Consider the following 20658-nt stretch of genomic DNA (forward strand, 5'->3'; position numbering starts at 1 on the left):
AACTCGCAGGGGTTTCCCTGCCTCTAATAAAGAAGGAATGAGTTGGTCAGAATGTCCAAGTAAATAAAGAGTCCATTGCCGTGTCAAAATACTTATAACTTAGAAGAAATAGGGTAGTGAGTCTTCTTGGCCCAGAAGAATGACTTCCTTCTAATGGACAATGCGCCATAGTTTTAATGGTAGGGGGAATTTCGCCTCTGAGAATGACTCCCTTCTCCAGGTCTCAAATCATTTCTGAGGAAACAAAGTTGCTGCTTGTAGCGTCTTAAGGGTTCAGTTCGAATGCAAAAGAAAAAGTCCCAACTTAAACATGACTCCTTTTTGAACATTGTTGTACTTCACTATTGGGTTCCTGGAGAATGCCTCCCGTTTCCAGGTATATGGTGCTCAATGGCCTCACAGAACCCGGGGAATGACTCCCTTCTGTGGGCTTTCTTTTGACTGGTTTCATGATGCCCAATCTTCTGGGAAGACAGAAGGAGGTATTATCTCTACTATTGGGTTCCTGGAGAATGCCTCCCTTTTCCAGGTATATCGTGCTCAATGGCCTCACAGAACCCGGGGAATGACTCCCTTCTGTGGGCTTTCTTTTGACTGGTTTCATGATACCCAATCTTCTGGGAAGACAGAAGGAGGTATTATCTCCTTCTCATGAGGTCTCCTTGCTTTCCAGTTCACAAGGGCTGGCGGAATGACTCTCTTCCCTCAAGCTCTTCTCAGACTTTCACAGTTCATACACAATCTTCTAGGAACATACAAGGGGGTATTGTTGTCTTCTCCTTAGATCTCCTTGCTTTCCAGTTTACATTGGCTGGGAGGAATGACTCCCTTCGGCCAAACCCTTCTCAGACTTTCACAGTTCATACACAATCTTCAGAGGGGAATACGTCCCTTCCCCTGGCTTGCTTTGCACTTCAAAAGTCCTTATTTCACATGAGTTCCCAATCTTATGGATGAGGATCCCAGACCTGCGTGTTCCTACTGACTGGGTGCGGCAGTCCTGGTTCACTATCCTTCCAAGTACTGTGACTATGAAGATGACTTGGGTTGATATTCATAAGAGGATGCAGGTGCTGGACCTGTGGGATTCACTCCCCTCGGAGTTGCAGTAAATTTTTTCGCTAGGGGTCTTAGCTTGTTCCCCAAGGGCTTCCCTTAGGCCCCAATGTCGTAGCTCCAGCATCTGCTAGTACCTTCTGGTACCCCTTCCAACCACCCTGGTAGCCCTTGTACCTTTAGGGTCTCTACTGTCTCGGCCCGGATGGTCTCGGTTTTCCACCCTCTGCTGCAGGCTTTTCTAGGCTTCTCTGCTCTTCGTGTGATGCGGCATTTCCGCGGTTCTCCGATTCTCTAAGGGTGCACCTTCCTGCAAGCACACGGTTCTTCTGCTTGGCTGGCCAGGAGGTCTGCTGCTCTGCTTCGCCGGATGGTCCTTCCATGCAGGGCCCTTGCAAGGAATTTTGCCATCCTAGGCAAACTGTCAGATTGGCGTCCCCCCACTCCAGTTCCTAACCGTTCTCAACCAACCTTCCTCATTTTGTTACCGATTGCCTTAAACCCTTTACCTCCATTGCACCAGAATGAGGAAACGAGGAGCTAGTTTGGAAATCTAAAACACAACTTTTCAAACACTTTAGTGTGCGACAAAAATACAGATCATGTTGAGCGAGAGGCAAGCCTGCCTGCACAGCCCCTGGCACTGGCCACATCTGATGACACACGTTACCCCAGGTGGAGATGCTGGTGTCATGGCTTCTCAGGGCTCTGTCTACTCAGAGCAATAAACCTGTGCGCTACCGTGCCATTACCTGCCCCTGATTATAAATGATGCCTCATGAATATGCTAAAAATGCATCAGGTTGCAACATAGCGGTACCTGCCCCTGCCATGCTGTAACGAGAGGCCCTACCTGGAGTTCAGGAAACGGCAGTCAGAGATAACCTGCTCCCAGCAGCCTGGAGGACAGGAACATCCAGGCCAGCTGGTGTGAATGCCTCTGCTGCCCCTGACCCCCTCCCCCCAGACTGCCTCATCTCCCAGACGTTGCTACCCAAACACACCAGCGCTACTCGGGCAGACACACTCCTAACCGCCCTGCTCTATCTGCTGAGGTGAAGGTCAAAATGCTTGTGCTCATGAGGGGTTAATTTATACTCATCAGAGTAGGCTCTGTCAGTCAAACTGCACTACAAAGTGCAGTCTATCCCGCAGAACTCTTCTACAGATTGCAGCCTGCCCCCAGCCTAGGCTACTTAGTGCAGCCTGCCCTCACACCTGCTCTACAGAGTGCAGCCTGCCCTCACACCTGCTCTACATACTACGGCGGCCCCACCTCTGACCTACAAAGTGATGCTGAGTGAAGTCTATCCCGCAGACCTGTTCTACAGAGTGCTGTCTGCCCCAAGCTTGCTTAGAGTACAGTCTGTTATTCAAATCTGCTGTATGGCATGCATCCTACCCTCATACCTGCTTTACTCTACACAGTGCAGTCTGTCATCGTACCTGCTCTACAGAGTGCAGCCTGCCCCCACGCCTGATCCCCAGAAGTTGTCTCCCCCTCATATCTGCAATACAAAGGGCAGGCTAGACCCCAAATGTGCTCTATGGGGTGTGGACTGCAGTGTAGTCTATCCCCTACACCTGTTGTACACAGTGCAGTCAGTACCCGACACATGCAACTCCTCTTCATGTTGCTTCTTTTTATTATTTATTTGTAATTTTTTTTGGTATTTCTTTCCTCTACTCTCTCTCTCTGTTGTGCTCTGTTGTTTACTGCTATCAGATTTTATAGTGTACCAACCCATTCATTTTATAAAGTGCCTTGGTGTAAGGCGCTATTGAAACAAATGAACAAACACACTTTCCCTTCAGAGTGCAGTGTTCCCAAACACCTGCTTTGCACAGTGCAGTCTGCCCTCACAAATACTCTGCAGCCTAGTGTGCTCCTTAAACATGTTCTCATGAGTGCAGTTTTCAATTCTCTCACACTGGCTTTACATAGTGCATTATACCCCAACCTTTTACCCTATAGATTGCTGTCTGCTCTCCCCCCTACTCCACTGAATTTGATGTGTTCTCTCTCTCTCTCTCTCTCTCTCTCTCTCGCTCTGCAGTGTGGTCAGCCCCTCACACCCACGCAATACAGTGTAGTGTGTCATCCAACGCTTCTACACAAAAGTCAGCTTGCCCCTCACATCTGCAGTACAAAGTGCAGTTTATCTCTCAGACATATTCTATGGCGTGCAGTCTGCCTCCTCACGTGCTCTACGGAGTGCAATGTGTTCCCAAACCTGCTCTAGAAAGTAGAGTCTATCCTCCCCCGTGCTCTGGAGGTTGCAGTCCACCCTTGCACCTGCTCTAAAGAGTGCAGACTGCCCTCGCATCTGCTCTACAGTCCAAAGTGTCACACTCACCTGCTCTACAGAGTGCATCTGCCATCACATCTACTCTAGAGTGCAGCATGTCCCCAAACCTGCTCTAGAGAGTAGTCTACCAATCACATCTGCTCTTCAGAGTACATGTGCCTCTCACACTCGCTCTTTGAGACATCTGCCCTCCCGTCTTTTCTACAGGGTGCAGTATGCACATTCTATGGAGCGAAATCTGCTCCTCTACTCTTGAGTTCAGCCTGCCCTTACAAATGCTATGCGGTGTGGTCTGGGGCTCACACCTGAGCTACAAGTGCAGTCTATCCCCGAAACAGGTTGTGCCTACAACTGCTCTACAAAGTGTAATCTGCCCCTCACACCTGTGCTAAATGTGACACTGTGCCCCTCACAAATGCTCCTCGGAATGCAGATTGCCCCTTATACGACTGTGCAGCATGCACTCTGCACTTCCCTCACACCTGCTCTAGAGAGTACCGTTTTTTTCTACCAACGACAGTATACAGTGCAGTCTGAACCCCACACCTGACCCACACAGACTGCAGTGCACTTTCTCACTCTTCGGCTACAGGGCGCAGTGCGCATTCACAAGTGCAGTCGGCAGTGCCCCTCACACCTGTGATACGCTGTGCGTGCAGACCGTCCTTTACATCTGCACCACAGAGTTCAGTCTGCCCCCACGACTGCACTTGCCACCTAACACACTCTTGATACACACTGCGGTCTGCCCTTCGCACCAGTGCCAGATAGTGCAGCCAGCTCACAGGACCCTGCTCTTCCACGGAGTGCAGCCCCTTGTGCAGAGCACCCTCTTCTACTCTGTTCTAATGAGTGCAACACAGCTATTAAACCATTACCACAATTGTTCTCTTTACCTCCCCCCCCCCCACGCTCCTGGGGCACAGGCTCCACGCTAGCTGCAGCCACACAACACAGAGTAGCCCCACCCCTGCTCAGCCCGTGGGCCCTTGTGAAGCCCTTGCAGCCCCGTCCACAGAGCCCTGGGGATGGGTGAAGCCGCTGAGCCTGGTGCTGGGCTGGGCCTGGTCTCACTGGCGACTGGCACTGCTTATCACTGCCATCTTCAGCAACCACTGGTCTGGTACCACTGGTACCATTACTTTACTTATTTGGTCGGCACTCAGCAGTGGTCGGCACGGCAGCGTCCTTGGTACACCTGTCCTGCGTGGCTGCTGCCCCACCCATGCCACTCATGACCCTTACCCAACCCCAAGTCCCAACCTTCATGGTGGGCGCCACCTGGACTGCTGGAGGCCTATAGCCAGCCAGCAGAAAGTGTAACAGCAGGGCCAATGCTATCACTACAGGCAAGGCAGTAATTAGTGTGGAGGTGTTAACGCAGCATTTTGCAGCCTTAAAATTTCCAACATACAGGCAAGCGCCTAACCTTGCCTAGTGAAAGTACCGGCCCTGCTTCCATGTCGGAACAGGCAAGAACCTCTCCACCTGCCTTTAAGTTCTTCAGCAACTGCTTGAGTCCTTCGCTGAGCCAAGTGGTCCCCACACTTGTGGTTCCTCCAGGGAGGGTCTCTCTCTCCTTCCTGGTTTCCCACTCCAGCTTTGAATGGGTCTTGTTCAATTAGCTTTCGGGAACAACTAGACTTTTCATTCAGGTTCTCGAGTGCTCTCTATGCTTCTGCACTGCTTCTTCTTCCAGTACTAATCATAAGGTCTTCCAGTGAGTCAATTGGTCTTTCCCTCGTCTAAGTAATTCAGGTATACATGCTCCTTGAGGTGTCCACACTCTTCCTAGTTCCAGTACTTCCTATATTGATGGAATTATAGAAAACTATAGGAACACTAGGGAAATTGTTGATGGGGAGGGGGGAGTAGGAAGGTGTTTAAGCGTTAGGTGGGCTCTGTGGATACCATGTTCTCCCTAGGTCGTCACTAATCTCATAGGGTGCTTCCCTCCCCAGGAGATCCACCCTCTGAGCACCACCCCCGGGAGGACTGTCGGGTAGCGGGCTCACCTCCCTGGCCTCATGAGTAGGGACTCCCCCTAGGGGAGAAGTGACGACATTTGGGCATTCATCACATCAACCATTACAAAACCTGTTTTTTTTCAAAGCGCTACTTCACCTGCGGAAATTGCGTTGCACCCCCTCGATGTAAAAAGAGCGATTAAGTATTATCTAGAAAGAACCAATTCTTTCAGGAGTTCTATGCAGCTTTTTGTAGCCCTCGGACCTTCAAATAAAGGGAAGGCAATCTCTAAGAAAGGGATCTCCAGGTGGATTTCATCAGTGATTTAATTCTGTCACGCAAAAGCAAATTAGCCGGTAGCAAAAGGTGCTCATGCTCATTCCAAAAGAGCTTCAGCGGCCCTGTGGGCTGGAATTTCCTTAACAGACATATGCCAAGCAGCTACATGGGCAGTGCTGCACACGTTTACTGCCTAGAAGGGCAACACACAGTGGACACAAGAATGGGAAGTGCCGTCCTGCAGCGTCTATTTCAGTAAGGAAGGCTTTTGCCTACATCTCCACTGCCAAAGAGTAACACTGCTATATATTTGAATCTATGTAATATCAAATGCTGGAGAAGGAGAGTAAGTTGCTTACCTATAACTCCTGTTCTCCAGCTTTGTTATCTTTCATAAATTAATCTGCACCCTCCATCCACGCCGAAGGTAAAAGCCTCACTTGTACACCTAACCAGCTAGAATCTGAAGAGAGGCTCCAAGGGAGGGACTAACTACTTGATGTCCCACTGGATGGTGCCAAAAGCACTCATAATGAGGGTGACTGCATACGCAACAGGCCTGTTTGTTCCTTTAAGGAAAACAAAATAAGATGTAACCGGGGATTCCCAGCCTGATGACAGAGAATATTCACAGCATGTGAATACATGAAAGATACTAGTGCTGGAGAACAGGAGATACAGGTAAGCAACATACTCCTTATCTGTGACTGAAACATCCCTGAGCTCAGTTGTAGTACAAGTTCATGCATAGCACGTAGAATCCTTTCCTCTCCCTCGTACATCTTATGGCCAATATCAGATTTAAGCTCAATGAGCCTCATTATGAGTCAGCCGGTCCAGAAAGAACGGTGGTGGTAAAACCGCCACCACCGTTCTTTCCGGACCGGCTGATTCCGAGTCCTGCAGGCGGGAGGTGTCTCTCCCACCAGGTTTGACCTGGCGGGTTTAACACCACCCGCCTGCAGGCGGAAATGGAAACACTGACTCCGTCATAGACGGAACCGGCGTTTCCATTGTCCCCATCCCAATGGAGTCCTATGGGGCTCCCTGGGAATGGGGACGTACACAATTCCGCCTCTGGAATTCCCGGGTCACCGGGGTCATAATGCCCCGGTAATTCCGGGAATCACGGAGGCAGAATGGTAATACGAGTCCGGCGGTAACCTGCCCGTTTTTCCGGCTCGGTTACCGCCGGACTCGTAATGAGGCCTAATGTCTTATTGCTTTAACTGTAAATATCCAAAAGGAAAAAAAAATACACGTCTAGATGTCATGCCGCTGAGCTGCGTCTGTTGAAAGGGACTCCATGTCGCACCTTTCCTAAGCCTTCCAACCTCCATCTCCTATATAAGGTTTGCTTTCCAATTGTTATTATGCACATCATGCATCCCTTGAGTCAGCCAGTTATCAACATGCCATTTGGACTGGTGTTTACTGCACCAAGGTTATAAGTCCTCCATATTGTATTCTGGAAACTGACCGTTAGTTGAATCACTTGACTTTGTCCTTAAGCTGAGCATTTACCTCCTCTCTTTGAAACATTGTAGACCTATCTGTGAAACTAAAAAACATTCATTTCAACCCATAAAATAACATATACATTTATTTGACAGGCATGATTCAAGTCTATACTAGATGTTATTCACTTGTATTGGAAATATGGGGGCTGGGTAGTGGGACTGCCCCTTAAGTATCCTTTTCTGCTTTCACTTGCACATCTTTGCGCAGTGTTATCATTGTTACCTAACTGTTTAATGTGTGTCGATTTATTGTTTCACAGACTCAAGACAAAACTACTGGAGGGGTTAATCCAGAACCATGTCCAATTTGTGCACGAGAGCTGGGCAAACAGGTAAATGCTCAGGACAGTCTGACATGTTTGAAATTTCAGTGCCATCTGTAAATGTGTGTATTTGTGTGCATACAATACAGCCAATTGATATGCATTGTGCCAATGTAAAGACACTGATTCAGAGCTTCCTGAAAGGATGCTCAAGTCATCCAGAAGAAAAACATACAAAATGTTAAAATGTACAATGCTGCATTTAATGGTAAATCCCCATTGGGCCCATTGGACCCAATGGGACATTTTTGGCACAAATGCTGCGTGCTAATACAGCTGGTGGTAATTGCGCTGAGAACAGGGCGCTAAATGGGATTTTCACCTCCAGCAAACAGCTGGAGGTAAAATAGCCCATTTAGCGCCCAACTCTTGACCGGGCCAGCCCTTAATGCGGCTGTAATACCCTTACCACCGCATTTAAGGGCTGCTGCCCAACTCGTGATGAGGCCCATAATCTGAGGCGGATTGGCCATTAAATGGAGCAGGATAACTCCTTGCTGGCCCAGTGCATCAAAGACCTGGGGAATGGGCTGTCTCGCTGTACACAATCACTATTCTCATCCCTTCCCCATCAAGCCAAGGGTCTTCTCAACAAAGAAAAAACAATCAAATCAGGGGTTATTAGCTTAACCAAAGTACCTATAAAACCTCCTGCAACACCTACCTCCGACTGCCATCATTGTAATGGCTGGTCCTTAGCAAGCTAGATCTACACATAACACAGACTTGTCCTTGGCCTCAAGCCCTGAGATCGTATCTCTCCAGCTCTGAAATCTCTCCAGTGGCTCCCAGTGGATGCAAGGATTCAATTCAAAACCCTCTGGATTGTCCACAAGGCTTTCTGGGGCCTAGGTCCAACATACCTTCAGCTATCCCTCCGCAAATACCTCCCATCTCGAGCACCCCGCTCCGCTACCTCTAACTCCCTCAGGGTCAGTCGTTTCTCAAAGAATCTAGCTGGGGGTACATCTGTCTTCGGCTGGGGCCTCCCTCTGGAACAGCCTCCCAGCCACTCTAAAACTTGAGGAGAACCATCTCCGGTTCCGGAAGCACCTCAAAACCTTCCTCTTTGCTTCTGCCTTCTCCTCCCCTCTCCCCTGTTGATTCTACTCTCCCTCGGCACCATGCACCTTGCCACCCTCTGTCCTCTGGGCCCAGGTACCTGCTCATCTTGCCACCCTGCAAATTAACAAGGGGGGGGGTCCCGGGAGTACCTCTGCCAGACATTAGTCCTGGTTACGAGAGACTTACCCAGAGTCTCTCGTAACCAGGACTAATGTCTGGCAGAGGGACTCCCAGGACCCCTTAGTTAATTTGCATATTTAAGTAACTTTGGGTCTCACCCTAAGTTACTAGGGGAATCCAGACGTGGACTCCTTGCTCACTATTCTTAGAGAGGCACAGATCCACCCTACTGATGAGGTCCAACCAGACCGAAACACGTGTCTGGGGTTTCTGTTGGTACTCTTGTTCAGAGGAGAATCGTCTATCATTTTGGTGCTGGACTGCCCCAGGGCAGGACAAAGATTGATATGTTTGGGATATTTCTTCTCTGTGAAAGATAGCGAGCTAAAGACTCTGGGCAAGTCTCTCGTAACCAGGTCTAATGTCTGACAGAGGGACTCCCAGGTCCCCTTTGTTAATTTGCATATTTAAGTAACTTTGGGCCTCACCCTAAGTTACTAGGGGAATCCAGACGTGGACTCCTTGCTCACTATTCTTAGAGAGGCACAGATCCACCCTACTGATGAGGTCCAACCAGACCGAAACACGTGTCTGGGGTTTCTGTTGGTACTCTTGTTCAGAGGAGAATTGCCTATCATTTCGGTGCTGGACTGCCCCAGGGCAGGACAAAGACTGATATGTTTGGGATATTTCGTCTCTGTGAAAGATAGTGAGCTAAAGACTCTGGCTAAGTCTCTCGTAACCAGGACTAATGTCTGGCAGAGGTACTCCCAGGACCCCTTTGTTAATTTTCATCTTGCCACCCTCACGCACTGCCTCCGGGCCACCCCCTGCACTGGGGTCTGTATCTGTACCCATACAGCCCTCCCCTTTTCTTCCTGCACTTTCAGACCTACACAGCCTGCTGCCATAAACCCAGCACTTGCCACTTGCTGGCTGCACTCCCATTGTTTGTTGCCTTTTTATTTATTATTTTATTATTACTATTTTTTTTTCCTTCTCGCTCCGCACTCTTCTTTTGTTCCCCCTTCCATGCACTTCTCCCCCTTCTCCCTCTACCCTGCACCTGCACGTTCTCAATGACACTGGGCCTAGTAAGATCATTGTTTTTGTTCTCCCCTGTTCCCTTTCCCTGCCTGGTTGCGCTCTGAAACACATGTGTATGAGCACGATAGAAATAAAATATCAATCAATCAAAACATGTCCAGGTCAGACAGTTTAGTATGTTGCATGCTTGCTGCTGAGTTCTGTGTTCACAATGTAGGTCACCCTTTAACGTTCTAGAAGCGCTAAGTCAGTTTTTCATTTTTTTGGCGGGGGGTGTTGATACATAATGACTAACATTAACACTGCTGCTGTGAAGCAGGGTAGCAAGCACTATATAAAACAACTCCTATATTTCTGTTTATTTTTCTTTGACCCAGTGCCTTCGTTCATTGCGTTCATTGATTTAGAGCACAATATTTGACAGTGAGCATTAATCCATCACCTGATGACACATCCATTTTAACATTATGCGTGTAAGTCTTCTTTTTATGTGGCTGTACTTCTGAGCACAGAAGCATTCACAGAATTGTGTGTGTGTGTGTGATTGTGTGTGATTGTGTATGTGTGTGGGGAGGGGTTGGAGGTGTAATAGTTTAAAGTTTTTGAAACCGAGCTGAAGTCTCATATTACCTGGGCTGTTGGTGGTGTGGACCCAGTCCATCCCTCTTGTAAGGTTACCACCAGCATGGCCTGGCATACTCTTACGTCCCATCCCCTTTCCTCCATACTGCATGAGTGTCCCTCGTGAGGGACGGGAGACGGAACCCTTTTCTCCAGAAAAATCTTCTTCCCCTCTAAATTTAGAGGCGTGTGGAGGCATGGCCCTTGGAGCATGCGCTGCCCTGACTACACCCTCCGGTGCCACACCTCAGTCCCCTTTTCCGTGTCGACGGGAGCGGGCCAAATTCACCAGCGCTCCTTGGTTTGGCTTCGTCCATAAAATTCCACGCGCGGATTCTTCCTCTATTTCTTCTTTTGTCTTTTTTCAATAGGTACTCATTCCTCAGACACCACAGCTCCTCCCCGGCGCATGTCGACTTCGACAGGGTTCAGCAGGCGCCCATCCTGCAACGGGCCCTTCCCAACTTCAGAGCCCCACACCCTCTGCCTACTTTGCCTTGGCCTCGAAAGCACTGAAGAACAGACTAGCCAGGTGGAGGGAGCTCTTCCAACGGTCTCCTTCTGAGGATCTCAAGAGTTTCGTGAAACATCGATCCAGGCCTGAGGTAGGGCCTATATTTTCATCCGCACCTTGTAAGGGAGACTCCTTCCCAGGGACTCTCCTATGCGGGAGGGACTGGTCTGGTCTTAGACCAACACACGCACCGAGGCTGTTTCAGCTACCGGCCTTCGGGCTGAGGGGGTCCTCAGATCCTCCTGGTGCCAAGGTTGAGGGACCGCTAGGCTCTATTACCGGGCTAGCGCCCGAGGGGCTCCGCCCTTGTACCGGCATCATGGCCGAGGGGCTATGCCCTGTTATCGGCAGCATGTCAGAGGGGGTGCGTGAATGCAGCTCTAACGACCCCCGGGTCGAGGTGTATACACCTACCGGGCACGGGCCCGAGGAGCACATAAGAGACTTGGCAGAGGCTCGCACCAACGAGCCGAGCAACATGTCGCAGCCACGTGGTAGGCAGCTCGACAAAATTGCCGACGTGCCAGAAAAGGACACCCGTTTGACACCTCCGCAGGACTTCGCCGAAGAACGAGTATCGAGGTGGGACTGACATCAACCAGGTACATGGCCTACGGCCTACCCTTCTTATGCGCAAGGTTGTTTTCCCTTGCATGTGTATGTACAGGGGCGGCAGCAGCCTCAGCTGCCTCTAGCTACCCCGTCAGTCTCCTCCTCCTCGGCCAGCGAGGACCGTATCTTTTAGAGGTTCCTCGGACTCATGAAGTCTCCAGATATGGGGGCTATCATCAAGGACGCAGTTAGGGAAGTCGTTCCCGCCATGCTAGCGGCACCACAGATGCCACCGCCGACTCCTCTGGCCCCGGCGCAGCCGCCTCCTCTGGCTCCTCAGCCCACCCCGCAGGCGGATCCATACCAGCCGCCTCCTCTTCCTCAGCCTCCGGCAGCAGTCCCTGTGCCCCAGCCTCCGGCTCCGGATACTCCTCCTCCTCCTCCTCCTCCTCCTCCTCGTTCTCCTCCACAGGATCCCCGAGACCCTCAGGATACTAATGAGGAGGAGGATCCTGACACGCCATCATGAGCCAGGGCCTTCCACTAACGTATCTAGGGCCTGGCGGAATACCTGGGCCTCCCTCAGCTCCAGGTAGAACAGCCGGCAAAGGGCATCCTTGCTGAAGTCCTCACGAGGCGCCCTTCTGCCAGAACGGGAATTCCACTGAAAACCGATGTAGTCTCCCTCGCCAAGAAGGGTTGGCTCAAACCCCACTCTGTCCAGCCAGTCAACCACCTCCTGGATGCCAAGTACAGGCAGATGGAGGGGGCTACACTCTTGCTCTCCTCCCATCCTCAGCCACACTCCTCGGTGATCGCTGCAGCATCACTGTACTCCAAGCCTCACTCCTCATCTTCGTCATCGTAGTCGCTGTTAGGAGGCATACGGTAAGAAGCTGTATTCCAATGCTTCCTTACAACTGCGACAGGCCAGCGCAGACACCATGCTGGCAGCCGCTAACCAGAGATTATGGCGGGAAATTGCCGACTTCCCCACGCAACCCCGCCCCCCCCCACACAGCCAATCACGTTCAAGGCGGGGCTAGCCGAGGCCAAGCTCGTGGCTCAGGATATCATGGAGTCCACGCTGGCACACATTGATACCTCTGGACGTGCCATATGAATTACCACGGACATGAGAAGGATGGTCTGGCTCCGGGCAACCAAGTTCAACTCGGATGTCCAGGAACGTATTCTAGACCTGCCCTTTGAAGGCAGTGACCTCTTTCACTCCAGCACTGACGAAGATCTGGACAAGAAGAAGAATATCTCTCAGACGGCTACGATTTTATCCATTCTGACAAAGTCCACACCCAAAGCGTACTCCCAGTCTCAGCAACGCTTGGCTAAGGATCGCTCATCTGGAGGCTTCTGCGGCTTCCAGGAACGGAGGTCAAGACAGCCGGAACGCTCACTGACCACTAGTCAGCACAAGCATCAAAAGGTGGCGGTGTGGGGGGAGCAAGGGCTTTTTCCAGTTCCCCTTCTGCCTCTGCCTCCGAGGGTAAAAAGTCATGACAGACCCACTCCGGTCCACATGTCGCCAGTCGGGGGCAGGCTTGCTCTTCACGCACACTTTTGGCGACAGAAATTTCCGGACCCCTGGATCCTGTCAGTAGTATCCTTGGGGTACCATCTACCTATTCCTGCCTCTCCTCCCTCATCTCCTCCTCTTCTGCAAGTTGGGACAGCATCTCTTTTGGCGGAGATTCGGTCGCTCGTCCTGAGCCAGGCCGTGGAGGAAGTCCCAGCCTCCCAGCGAGAATCAGGCTTCTACTTCAGGATCTTCACCATTCAGAAAAAGAACCAGCCTGGCCTGAGAGCTGTATTGGACCTTTCCACCCTCAACCTCTCCTTACCTCTCCAGAGATTCAAGATGGGGATGCCAGCTTTTATTGCAGAGACATTATGCAGGGGAGACTGGATGTGCTCCCTGGATCTGAAGGACGCATATCTGCACGCCCCGATCTGGCAACACCATTGTTCTTTCCTCCGGTTTAGGATCATGGGCTGCCAAATTTCAGTACAAGGTCCTCCATTTTGGCCTCAACTCGGCCCTCAGGGTCTTTACTAGACTCATGAATGCGGTGGCAGCCCTCCTCCGAGCTCAGGGCCTCCATATATACCCCTACCTAGACGACTGGCTTGTTAGGGCTACATATCAAGATGCAGTTCACCACTCCTCCCAAGCACTGATGAACATGCAGCACCTCCTGGGCTTTTCGCTCAATCTCAGGAAGTCAGCTGCAACCCACGCAGTCTTTGACCTTCCTCGGCCTCATCTGGGACACTCGCTACGAGAGGGTCTTCCCCTCGGAGGACAAGATCTCAGCCATCCGGAGGGCCATGTCCCACTTTCTCAGCCGAGGCGCTACTTCGTCTTGGTGGTACGAGCATCTCCTGGGTCTTTTTGCAGTGGTTCTGTTTGCCGCCCCCCACACAAGTCTCAGGATGGGGAGGATTCTGCTCCACTTCTCAGCGTCGTGGAACAAGGAGAGGGGATCTCAGGCCGAAATTATCAAGATCCCCATTGCTCTCCACCCAGACCTCACATGGTGGTCCAAGGACTGCAACCTGCGGACGGGCAAGCCCTTCAGGCCCCCCGTTCCACAGGTGACGATTACCACAGACTCCTCCCTCGAGGGCTGGGGAGCCACCCTGGAGGATCTCTCTGCCCACGGCAGAAGATTACCACATCAATTGGCTGGAACTGAACGCCATCTGGTTAGCGCCTAGAGCTTTCCTCCCACGTCTCAAGGGAAGGGTTGTCCTCATCCAGACAGACAACACGACCAGTATGTGCTACATCAACAAGCAAGGGGGGGACCAGGTCCCCGTCCATGTGCAGACTGGCGATCAACATGTGGGAATGGGCCTTGGAGAAGAAGATTTTCCTCACTACAGTCCACTTTCCGGGGAATCCAACCTGGAAGCAGACAGGCTCAGCAGGTTGGGAGCAGACCACTATGAGTGGCAGCTGAACAACCTCATTGCACAGATCTTCCCAGATGGGGCCTCCCCCAGGAGGATCTGTTTGCCACCATGCAAAACAAGAAGTGCCCCCAGTTCACCTCCTGGCAGGGGCAGGGCCTAGGCTCCATGGGCGACGCCTATGGATCCATTGGAACGGCATGTCAGCATACGCCTTCCCGCCCACTCCACTGATTCACAGAGTGCTTTGCAAGTTCAAGGAGTCTAACCAACTCAACATCATTCTGATAGCCCCGTGGTGGCCAGCCAGGCCATGGTTCTCGGAGCTGCTCAGCCTCTTGGAGGTCCCTCCAATCCACCTCTCGACGTGCCCAGCACATCTTCTGACTCAGCAGGGGGGCAAGGTCATCCATCCTGCCCCTCACAGCGTGGTTCCTGAGCAGGTGACGCTCAGCCACCTCAACCTGTCCCAAGCCAATCTGGAAATCATACAGGGGGCTAGGAGTAAGGCTACCAGAGCCCAGTATAAAAGTTAATGGACCAGGTTCCGCCACTGGGCGCACTCCAAGGATATCAACCCAAAGGCTTGTTCTTTGGACGACATGCTGTCATTCTTGGCGCACCTGGCCAGCTCGGGCATGCAGGTGGACACCTGCCACACATACCTCTCAGCCATTGGGGCCTACAGGAATTCGGAGGAAGGGGTCTTCTCCTCCTCCAACCCTATCGTCAGGAGGCATTTGGCCGGACTCGCTAGACTCTACCTGCCCATCAGGAAGCCACACCCTGTGTGGGATTTGAACCTAGTCTTGGGCGCCCTTGTGCACAAGCTGTTTGATCCTATGGCGTCCGCGGACATCAGGTTGGCCACCATCAAGATGGCTCTGCTAGTCGGTCTCACATTGACACGCAGGGTCAGCGAGATCCAGGCCGTAGTCGCCTCAGAGCCGTACTCTTCCTTTCACAGGGACAAGGTGGTCCTGTGGACCCATCTGGCATTTCTACCTAATGTGCCACCAGCCTTTCACTTAAACGAGGAGATCATCCTTCCTACGTTCTTTGCTGACCCGAAGGACGAGCCTCAGAGAGCTCTGCACTGCCTAGATGCCGCAAGTCAGATGCCCTGTTCATCACTTTTGGCGCCGCCAGGCTATCTGGCCTCCAAAGCGTCCATTTCCAGCTGGATGGTCTTGGCCATCAAGGAAGCGTACGAGGGCCAGCATAAACCCCTTCCGACTACAGGGAGTATTCGGTGTGCGCCACTCTTGGCAGAAAACCCACTGTCTGTAGCATCACTTAACTTACTTTACTGTCCTAGGTGGGGAGATTGGGACAGAAAGGGAGTTGGGAGGAATGTTAGCGAGCCACTCAAAGCTTACAGAGCAGGGCGGTGGCTGCACAGGTCTAAAGGGGGCTGTGTTGAGGTCAGAGAGAGTGGTTCGGGCATTGCAAGGCCTAGGGGTGGGAACTGGCATTGGAGGCAGCCTAGTTAAATGCATGCCCGGTCACGGCCCCAATCTGTGACACTGGCGCCACTGTTGCAAAAGGCAGGAACTCCTTGTTGCACTCCATGATCCGGAGTGACACCTGCTTGGCACAGAATCCTGAGGTTGTGACATTGTTTATGGAGTTACCCATAGGTTAACTCTTGCCAATAAACAGGTTGCAGCTCCCTTTCTGCGACAATGTTTTGTCTGTGTCACTTATTAGGTAGCAATGGGCTGTAGGGAATGTCTGGCGGTGTGTGGGGGGCTGGGATGGTGCTGACCATGAACAGCATGGGCTCCAAGGCAGTATGCAGTGCATTAGGGCATATCACAGATACATTGCGCCCTGACTTCGAGTCTCTTTTCCACAGAGGACGTTGGTAATTCACCATGATCCCGGTACACTGCTGCAGTATGTATGTTGGCAATATCAAAGCTGTGAAAACTTGACTGGGTAACATTACAGAGAATCGCTTCACTCCTGTGTTGTGGCAAATTCTGCCAGTATCTCTCATGATTCCAATAGTACAGACCTCTCCCTTTCTTCCCACAAGATAGAGGGCTTCACTTAGTTGTGCTGTTGGATGGGGTGTCATCGTCCAATAAGATCCCAATAGGTGACAATGCCACCTGCACAATATTAAAATGGTATTGACTGGTGCCACATGAGTAGCCCTTTGCCCGCTCTTGCTCTAAAACAACCTGCTACATCCAGCAGGGCTATTGTATATAGTTTTGAGAATTCTCCAGTATGGGTTTGTATGTTGTTCGCGTTACACAGCTAGACAATTTACAGCCTTCAACAGAGCAGATCTCTGATGTGTTCCTTGGATTGCAGGCAGGTCCTTCTTGTACCGTCTAGGCGAGCCAGGTGAGGTTCGGGCCAGCACAGGCCTAAGCACTGGCTCCAGTTCCACTTTCAAACCTGCCCAACACACAGGCTGAGTCCTAAGCCCAGTCTAATGGCCCCCTTTGACAAAAAAGCAAAGCTACAATTAAACACAATAAAAGACTCAAGCTTCTGGGGGTTTAAGGGAGTTGGGGAAGAGGTTTGTCACAAACCACAAAAACCCTGGAATGTATGGTGTGGTACATGGGGACACGGTACATTACTAAAGGAGGTCATAATGAAAACATTACATTGATGTTTGTGGGAATTCCTTGCAGGCATTGGGTGATCATTTGAAACATACTTTTATGTTGTCCTCTAAGACTCCACAAAAATTGCCAGCTGCCCCCCCACATCCCTCCGATCGCCCTCCCGTCCATCAGCATCTCTCAACTTGAATGAGGTTTCTTCTGTGATTTACAAAATATACTTCTATTCTTTTCCCAGCTCAGATCGTCTTTGGCCCTTAAACCCCCTGGCTTGGCTCAGCCATATCCATGTTTCTCCAGCATGGGGTCTGGCATGGATTCACATGCTCATGAATATTCCCCGTCGTCAGGCCGGGAATCCTCGGTAAAGAAAAAATCGGTATCAGTTTTGTTTCTGATCTGTCTTACTCAGTAGTAACCAATCACTGGTCTCTGGGTCATACTGGCCCCAGCCAATGACTGCCCTCTCCCTAAGCCCCACCTCCGGCAGCCATCTTCAGATTTTTACCGCACGCTCAAGTGTTGGGAGTCCTCGTGTTTAGCTCTCGAGCTTTTGCTGCGTTTTTTGTGCTTTTTCAAAGAGAATTTCTCATTTTTCGGTCAAATAGAGCCTCAAGCTCCACTGTCGCTACATCCGATTAACGGGGATCCGTGTCGGATTTTTCTACGCCCCTCAAGGGTGAAGATTTCATCGAGTTCCGCTTCTTGGAGGATTCCAGAAGTTTCTGCGGCCTATGCGAACATGGCCCAGGAGAAAGGAAGCTCGACGCCCGGAAAGCTGTTCAGGGTTTGCCCTGGGTGCCAGCTGCAGAATCAAGGAGGACGAGCACTCAAAATGTCTCTACTGCCTTCATGAGGACAAAACGCATGTGGAGAAGGACTGTGCGTTTTGCGGGAAAATGTCGGAACAGACCATCTGGGACCGACACCTTCGTCTCTCTAACTGGCTGGAAGGAAAGAGCCCGTCAGGTGAGAAGAAGAAGAAGAAGTCTGAGCGGTCTTCCAAGTCCTGTGAGGGCGCCTCCGGCGACAGGGGCCCAACAGAAGGCAAAGCACGGCGAGTCCGCGGGCACCGGGAACGCCGAACGGTCGGGCTCCTCGGCTGCCAGGCAGGGCGCACCCTCTCCAGCGCCATCGAACACGAGCCAATGCTCTGGCTCAGGGAAGAGGAAGGCCGAGAACCCGGCAAAGCTTCTGGAGAGGCCCCGATCGAGCCCGAAGGATCTGGCCGAGGGGGAGTGAGGCGGTGACCCTCCCCCCAAGGTGAAGGCCACAGGCCCACACAAGGTGGTAAAGGCCTTGATTCACCCGGCCAAGGCCTCTATCGAGGAAGTCGCGACGGCCCTGGCGCAGCCTGTGGAGACTACACCAGTGTAGGCGACCTCGGGGCCTAGAGTCTCCCTGCCTCTGCAGAGGGAAGCCTCTTTCAGACCCATCAAGAAGACCCCCGTGAAGACCCCGGCGGAAAAAGAGGGGGGGGACGGTGGCCATTGTGACACTGACACAGCATCCGAGGAGGAGCTGGTAGAAGTCTTAGAGGGCCTCGACGAGGGCGTCGAAGAGGCCTGTCCCCACGGGAGGGATCCAGACGAAGGTGACGACGGCACCGGCAAGGGTCCTAGTCACCCGTCGCATCCGGAGCCGCAGGATAACTCTGCGGCCCTTTTGTTGGCGATAAAATCCTTATGTTCGGAGATGAGGACGAGATTGCCCTTACCACCGACGGAGGATCCGGAACCAGGCTCGACGGAGGAGCCGGAGCCAGAACCAGGCCCGGCGGGAAGCCCCCGAACAAGAGAAGACGGATCCATCCAGCCCCGCCTTTTCAGCCTTCGCGGCCTGCTCAGCCTTTACCCATGTCCCCGTCCCTGGGGACGACACGGGAACGGACACGGCCACGACGGGTACCGATGACGACAGCGGTGACGACGGGACAGAGCTCCCATCGCCCCCAGCCCGGGCCTCCCCGCCCGACGAGATCGGATCTTTCCATGCAATGATCGCCAGGGCATCCAAGCTTTTTCAGCTCTGCCCCGAAGAGAAGGAAGGAAGGTTTCCTTTACCAACGGCGCAAGGCCAAGAGGAAGACAGTCCTCGCCGTGCCTCTGCTGGATGACATCTGGGACAAGGGTCTGACCCTTCTCAAGGACCCGTCTACGACGTCTGCCAAGAGGGATCGGTACGTGAAGTAGTACTGGGTCCCCTACGCCGCCCCTTTGTGCCTTAGGGCACAGCCGACCCCTGACTCGGTCGTCTCAGCGACGGCCAAGAAGAAAGCGGGGGGGCATCTGCCTCAACGTCAACTTCCCCGCCGGACGTCGAAGGAAAGAAGCTGGACGCAATAGGACGACGAGTTATCTCGTTGGCGGCAACAACGATCAAGACGGCGAACGCCCTCACGATTGTGGCCCGCTACGACAGGGAGTTATGGTACAAGATTGTTAGGCAGAAACCTGTGCAGTTCCCTTTGGGAACACTGCAAAAGATTTAGGACTACAGGTGTTAGCAGTAAACCCACTTGGTAGCAGTATGTACCACCCAGATTTACCTGGTAGCTGTGGCTGAGCAGTCAGACTTCCCTCAAGAAGAGTTAGGCAGTATGCAAAGTATACACGATAGGCACTCAGACACAATAATACAAGCAAACACTGACCAGAGCTTTGGTATCAAAGTATATAATTATTTATTTAAAAATACACTGTTTGAAACACTCCAGCACTCTTATTGTAAAACACTCTAAATACAGTTACTATTATAATATATACAACCCTTATTCCTTATCAGATAAGTCTTAGTTAACACCACTTATTTCCATACAGAGGTGAGCACTTAACTATAGATGGCACTCCAATAAGTTCATGAAGAAGGGAGGGAAAAAGGCCGAATATATGAAGGTACACCACTCTAAGCTTTAGGAACACTGTTAGCAAGACAGAAGAGCAAAAGTCACTTGTGAGCCAAAGTCCATAGGCTGGGCCCACTCTTAGAGAGAGCAGAGCACAAATGCGCCCAAGATCACACAGTTACACTAGGCTTAGAAAGTCTTGCAGAGAGTTCGAAAACAGTTTAGAGAGGCTCAGAAAGGTTTAGCCAGGGGGTCCCAGGCTAACCCAGGTTCGAAAGCCGGGGGCTAAATCTACCCCGTACAGTCGGTGGCAAGGGAAGCCGGGCGGGACATGGTACCTTAAGTGGGAAGGATCCTCCAGCGGTGGCAGTTGTTCCTGGCAGCGGGTGCAAGTCTTGTCGTTGTCCAGGGGAAGAGAAGATCTCAACTTGGAGGAAAGATGAAGGTCGTTGCACTGCCAGAGAAGAAACCAGCCGCAGAGTTTTCCGGTTAAAGTTATTACCCTTTAATTCGCGGTCGTGGTAAAACGTGGTATCCCGGTTGCCGGGGTGCTTGGCACAGGCAAGGCGGCTACGAGTTAAATCGGGAAGGCGAAAAGACGGTGAAACTGGTTATCCCCACCAGTCAAAGGAAGATGAATCTCCGGCGGGAGATCTCCTCTGTCGTTGGGAAAAGTGGTGAGACGGTCCAGCAGGGCTCCACCGGTGGTGTCGTCGTGGCAGGTCGGCTCAGCTTCTCCCTCGTCTGATTCTTAGGTCCTGTGGCGACTTCTGAAGTTCCAGTCCCCAAAGCCCTGCTTTTATGCAGAAAACCCCCATTCACTCAGCCTAGCTGTCACTCAAACATGCTAAGTGGTGAGACGGCCGGCTCACCACTTGGGCCAATCAGGACGGAGTGCGACTTGAGTTGCCTAGGCAACTCAG

The 20658-nt window shown here is 51.8% G+C and overlaps 1 protein-coding gene across 1 annotated transcript in view; it reads left to right on the forward strand.

Annotated features, from left to right (window-relative positions):
- SHPRH (SNF2 histone linker PHD RING helicase) overlaps positions 1 to 20658 on the forward strand; it is a 1474452-nt gene that overhangs the window by 993238 nt on the left and 460556 nt on the right. Inside the window, exon 24 of the mRNA XM_069606718.1 lies at positions 7393 to 7464. Coding sequence (XP_069462819.1) covers positions 7393 to 7464 — 72 coding nt within the window. The remainder of the gene's footprint in view (positions 1 to 7392; positions 7465 to 20658) is intronic.

The sequence above is a fragment of the Ambystoma mexicanum genome, chromosome 4p (assembly GCF_040938575.1).
Source record: "Ambystoma mexicanum isolate Mex_15411 chromosome 4p, UKY_AmexF1_1, whole genome shotgun sequence".
Taxonomy (NCBI): Eukaryota; Metazoa; Chordata; class Amphibia; order Caudata; family Ambystomatidae; genus Ambystoma; species Ambystoma mexicanum.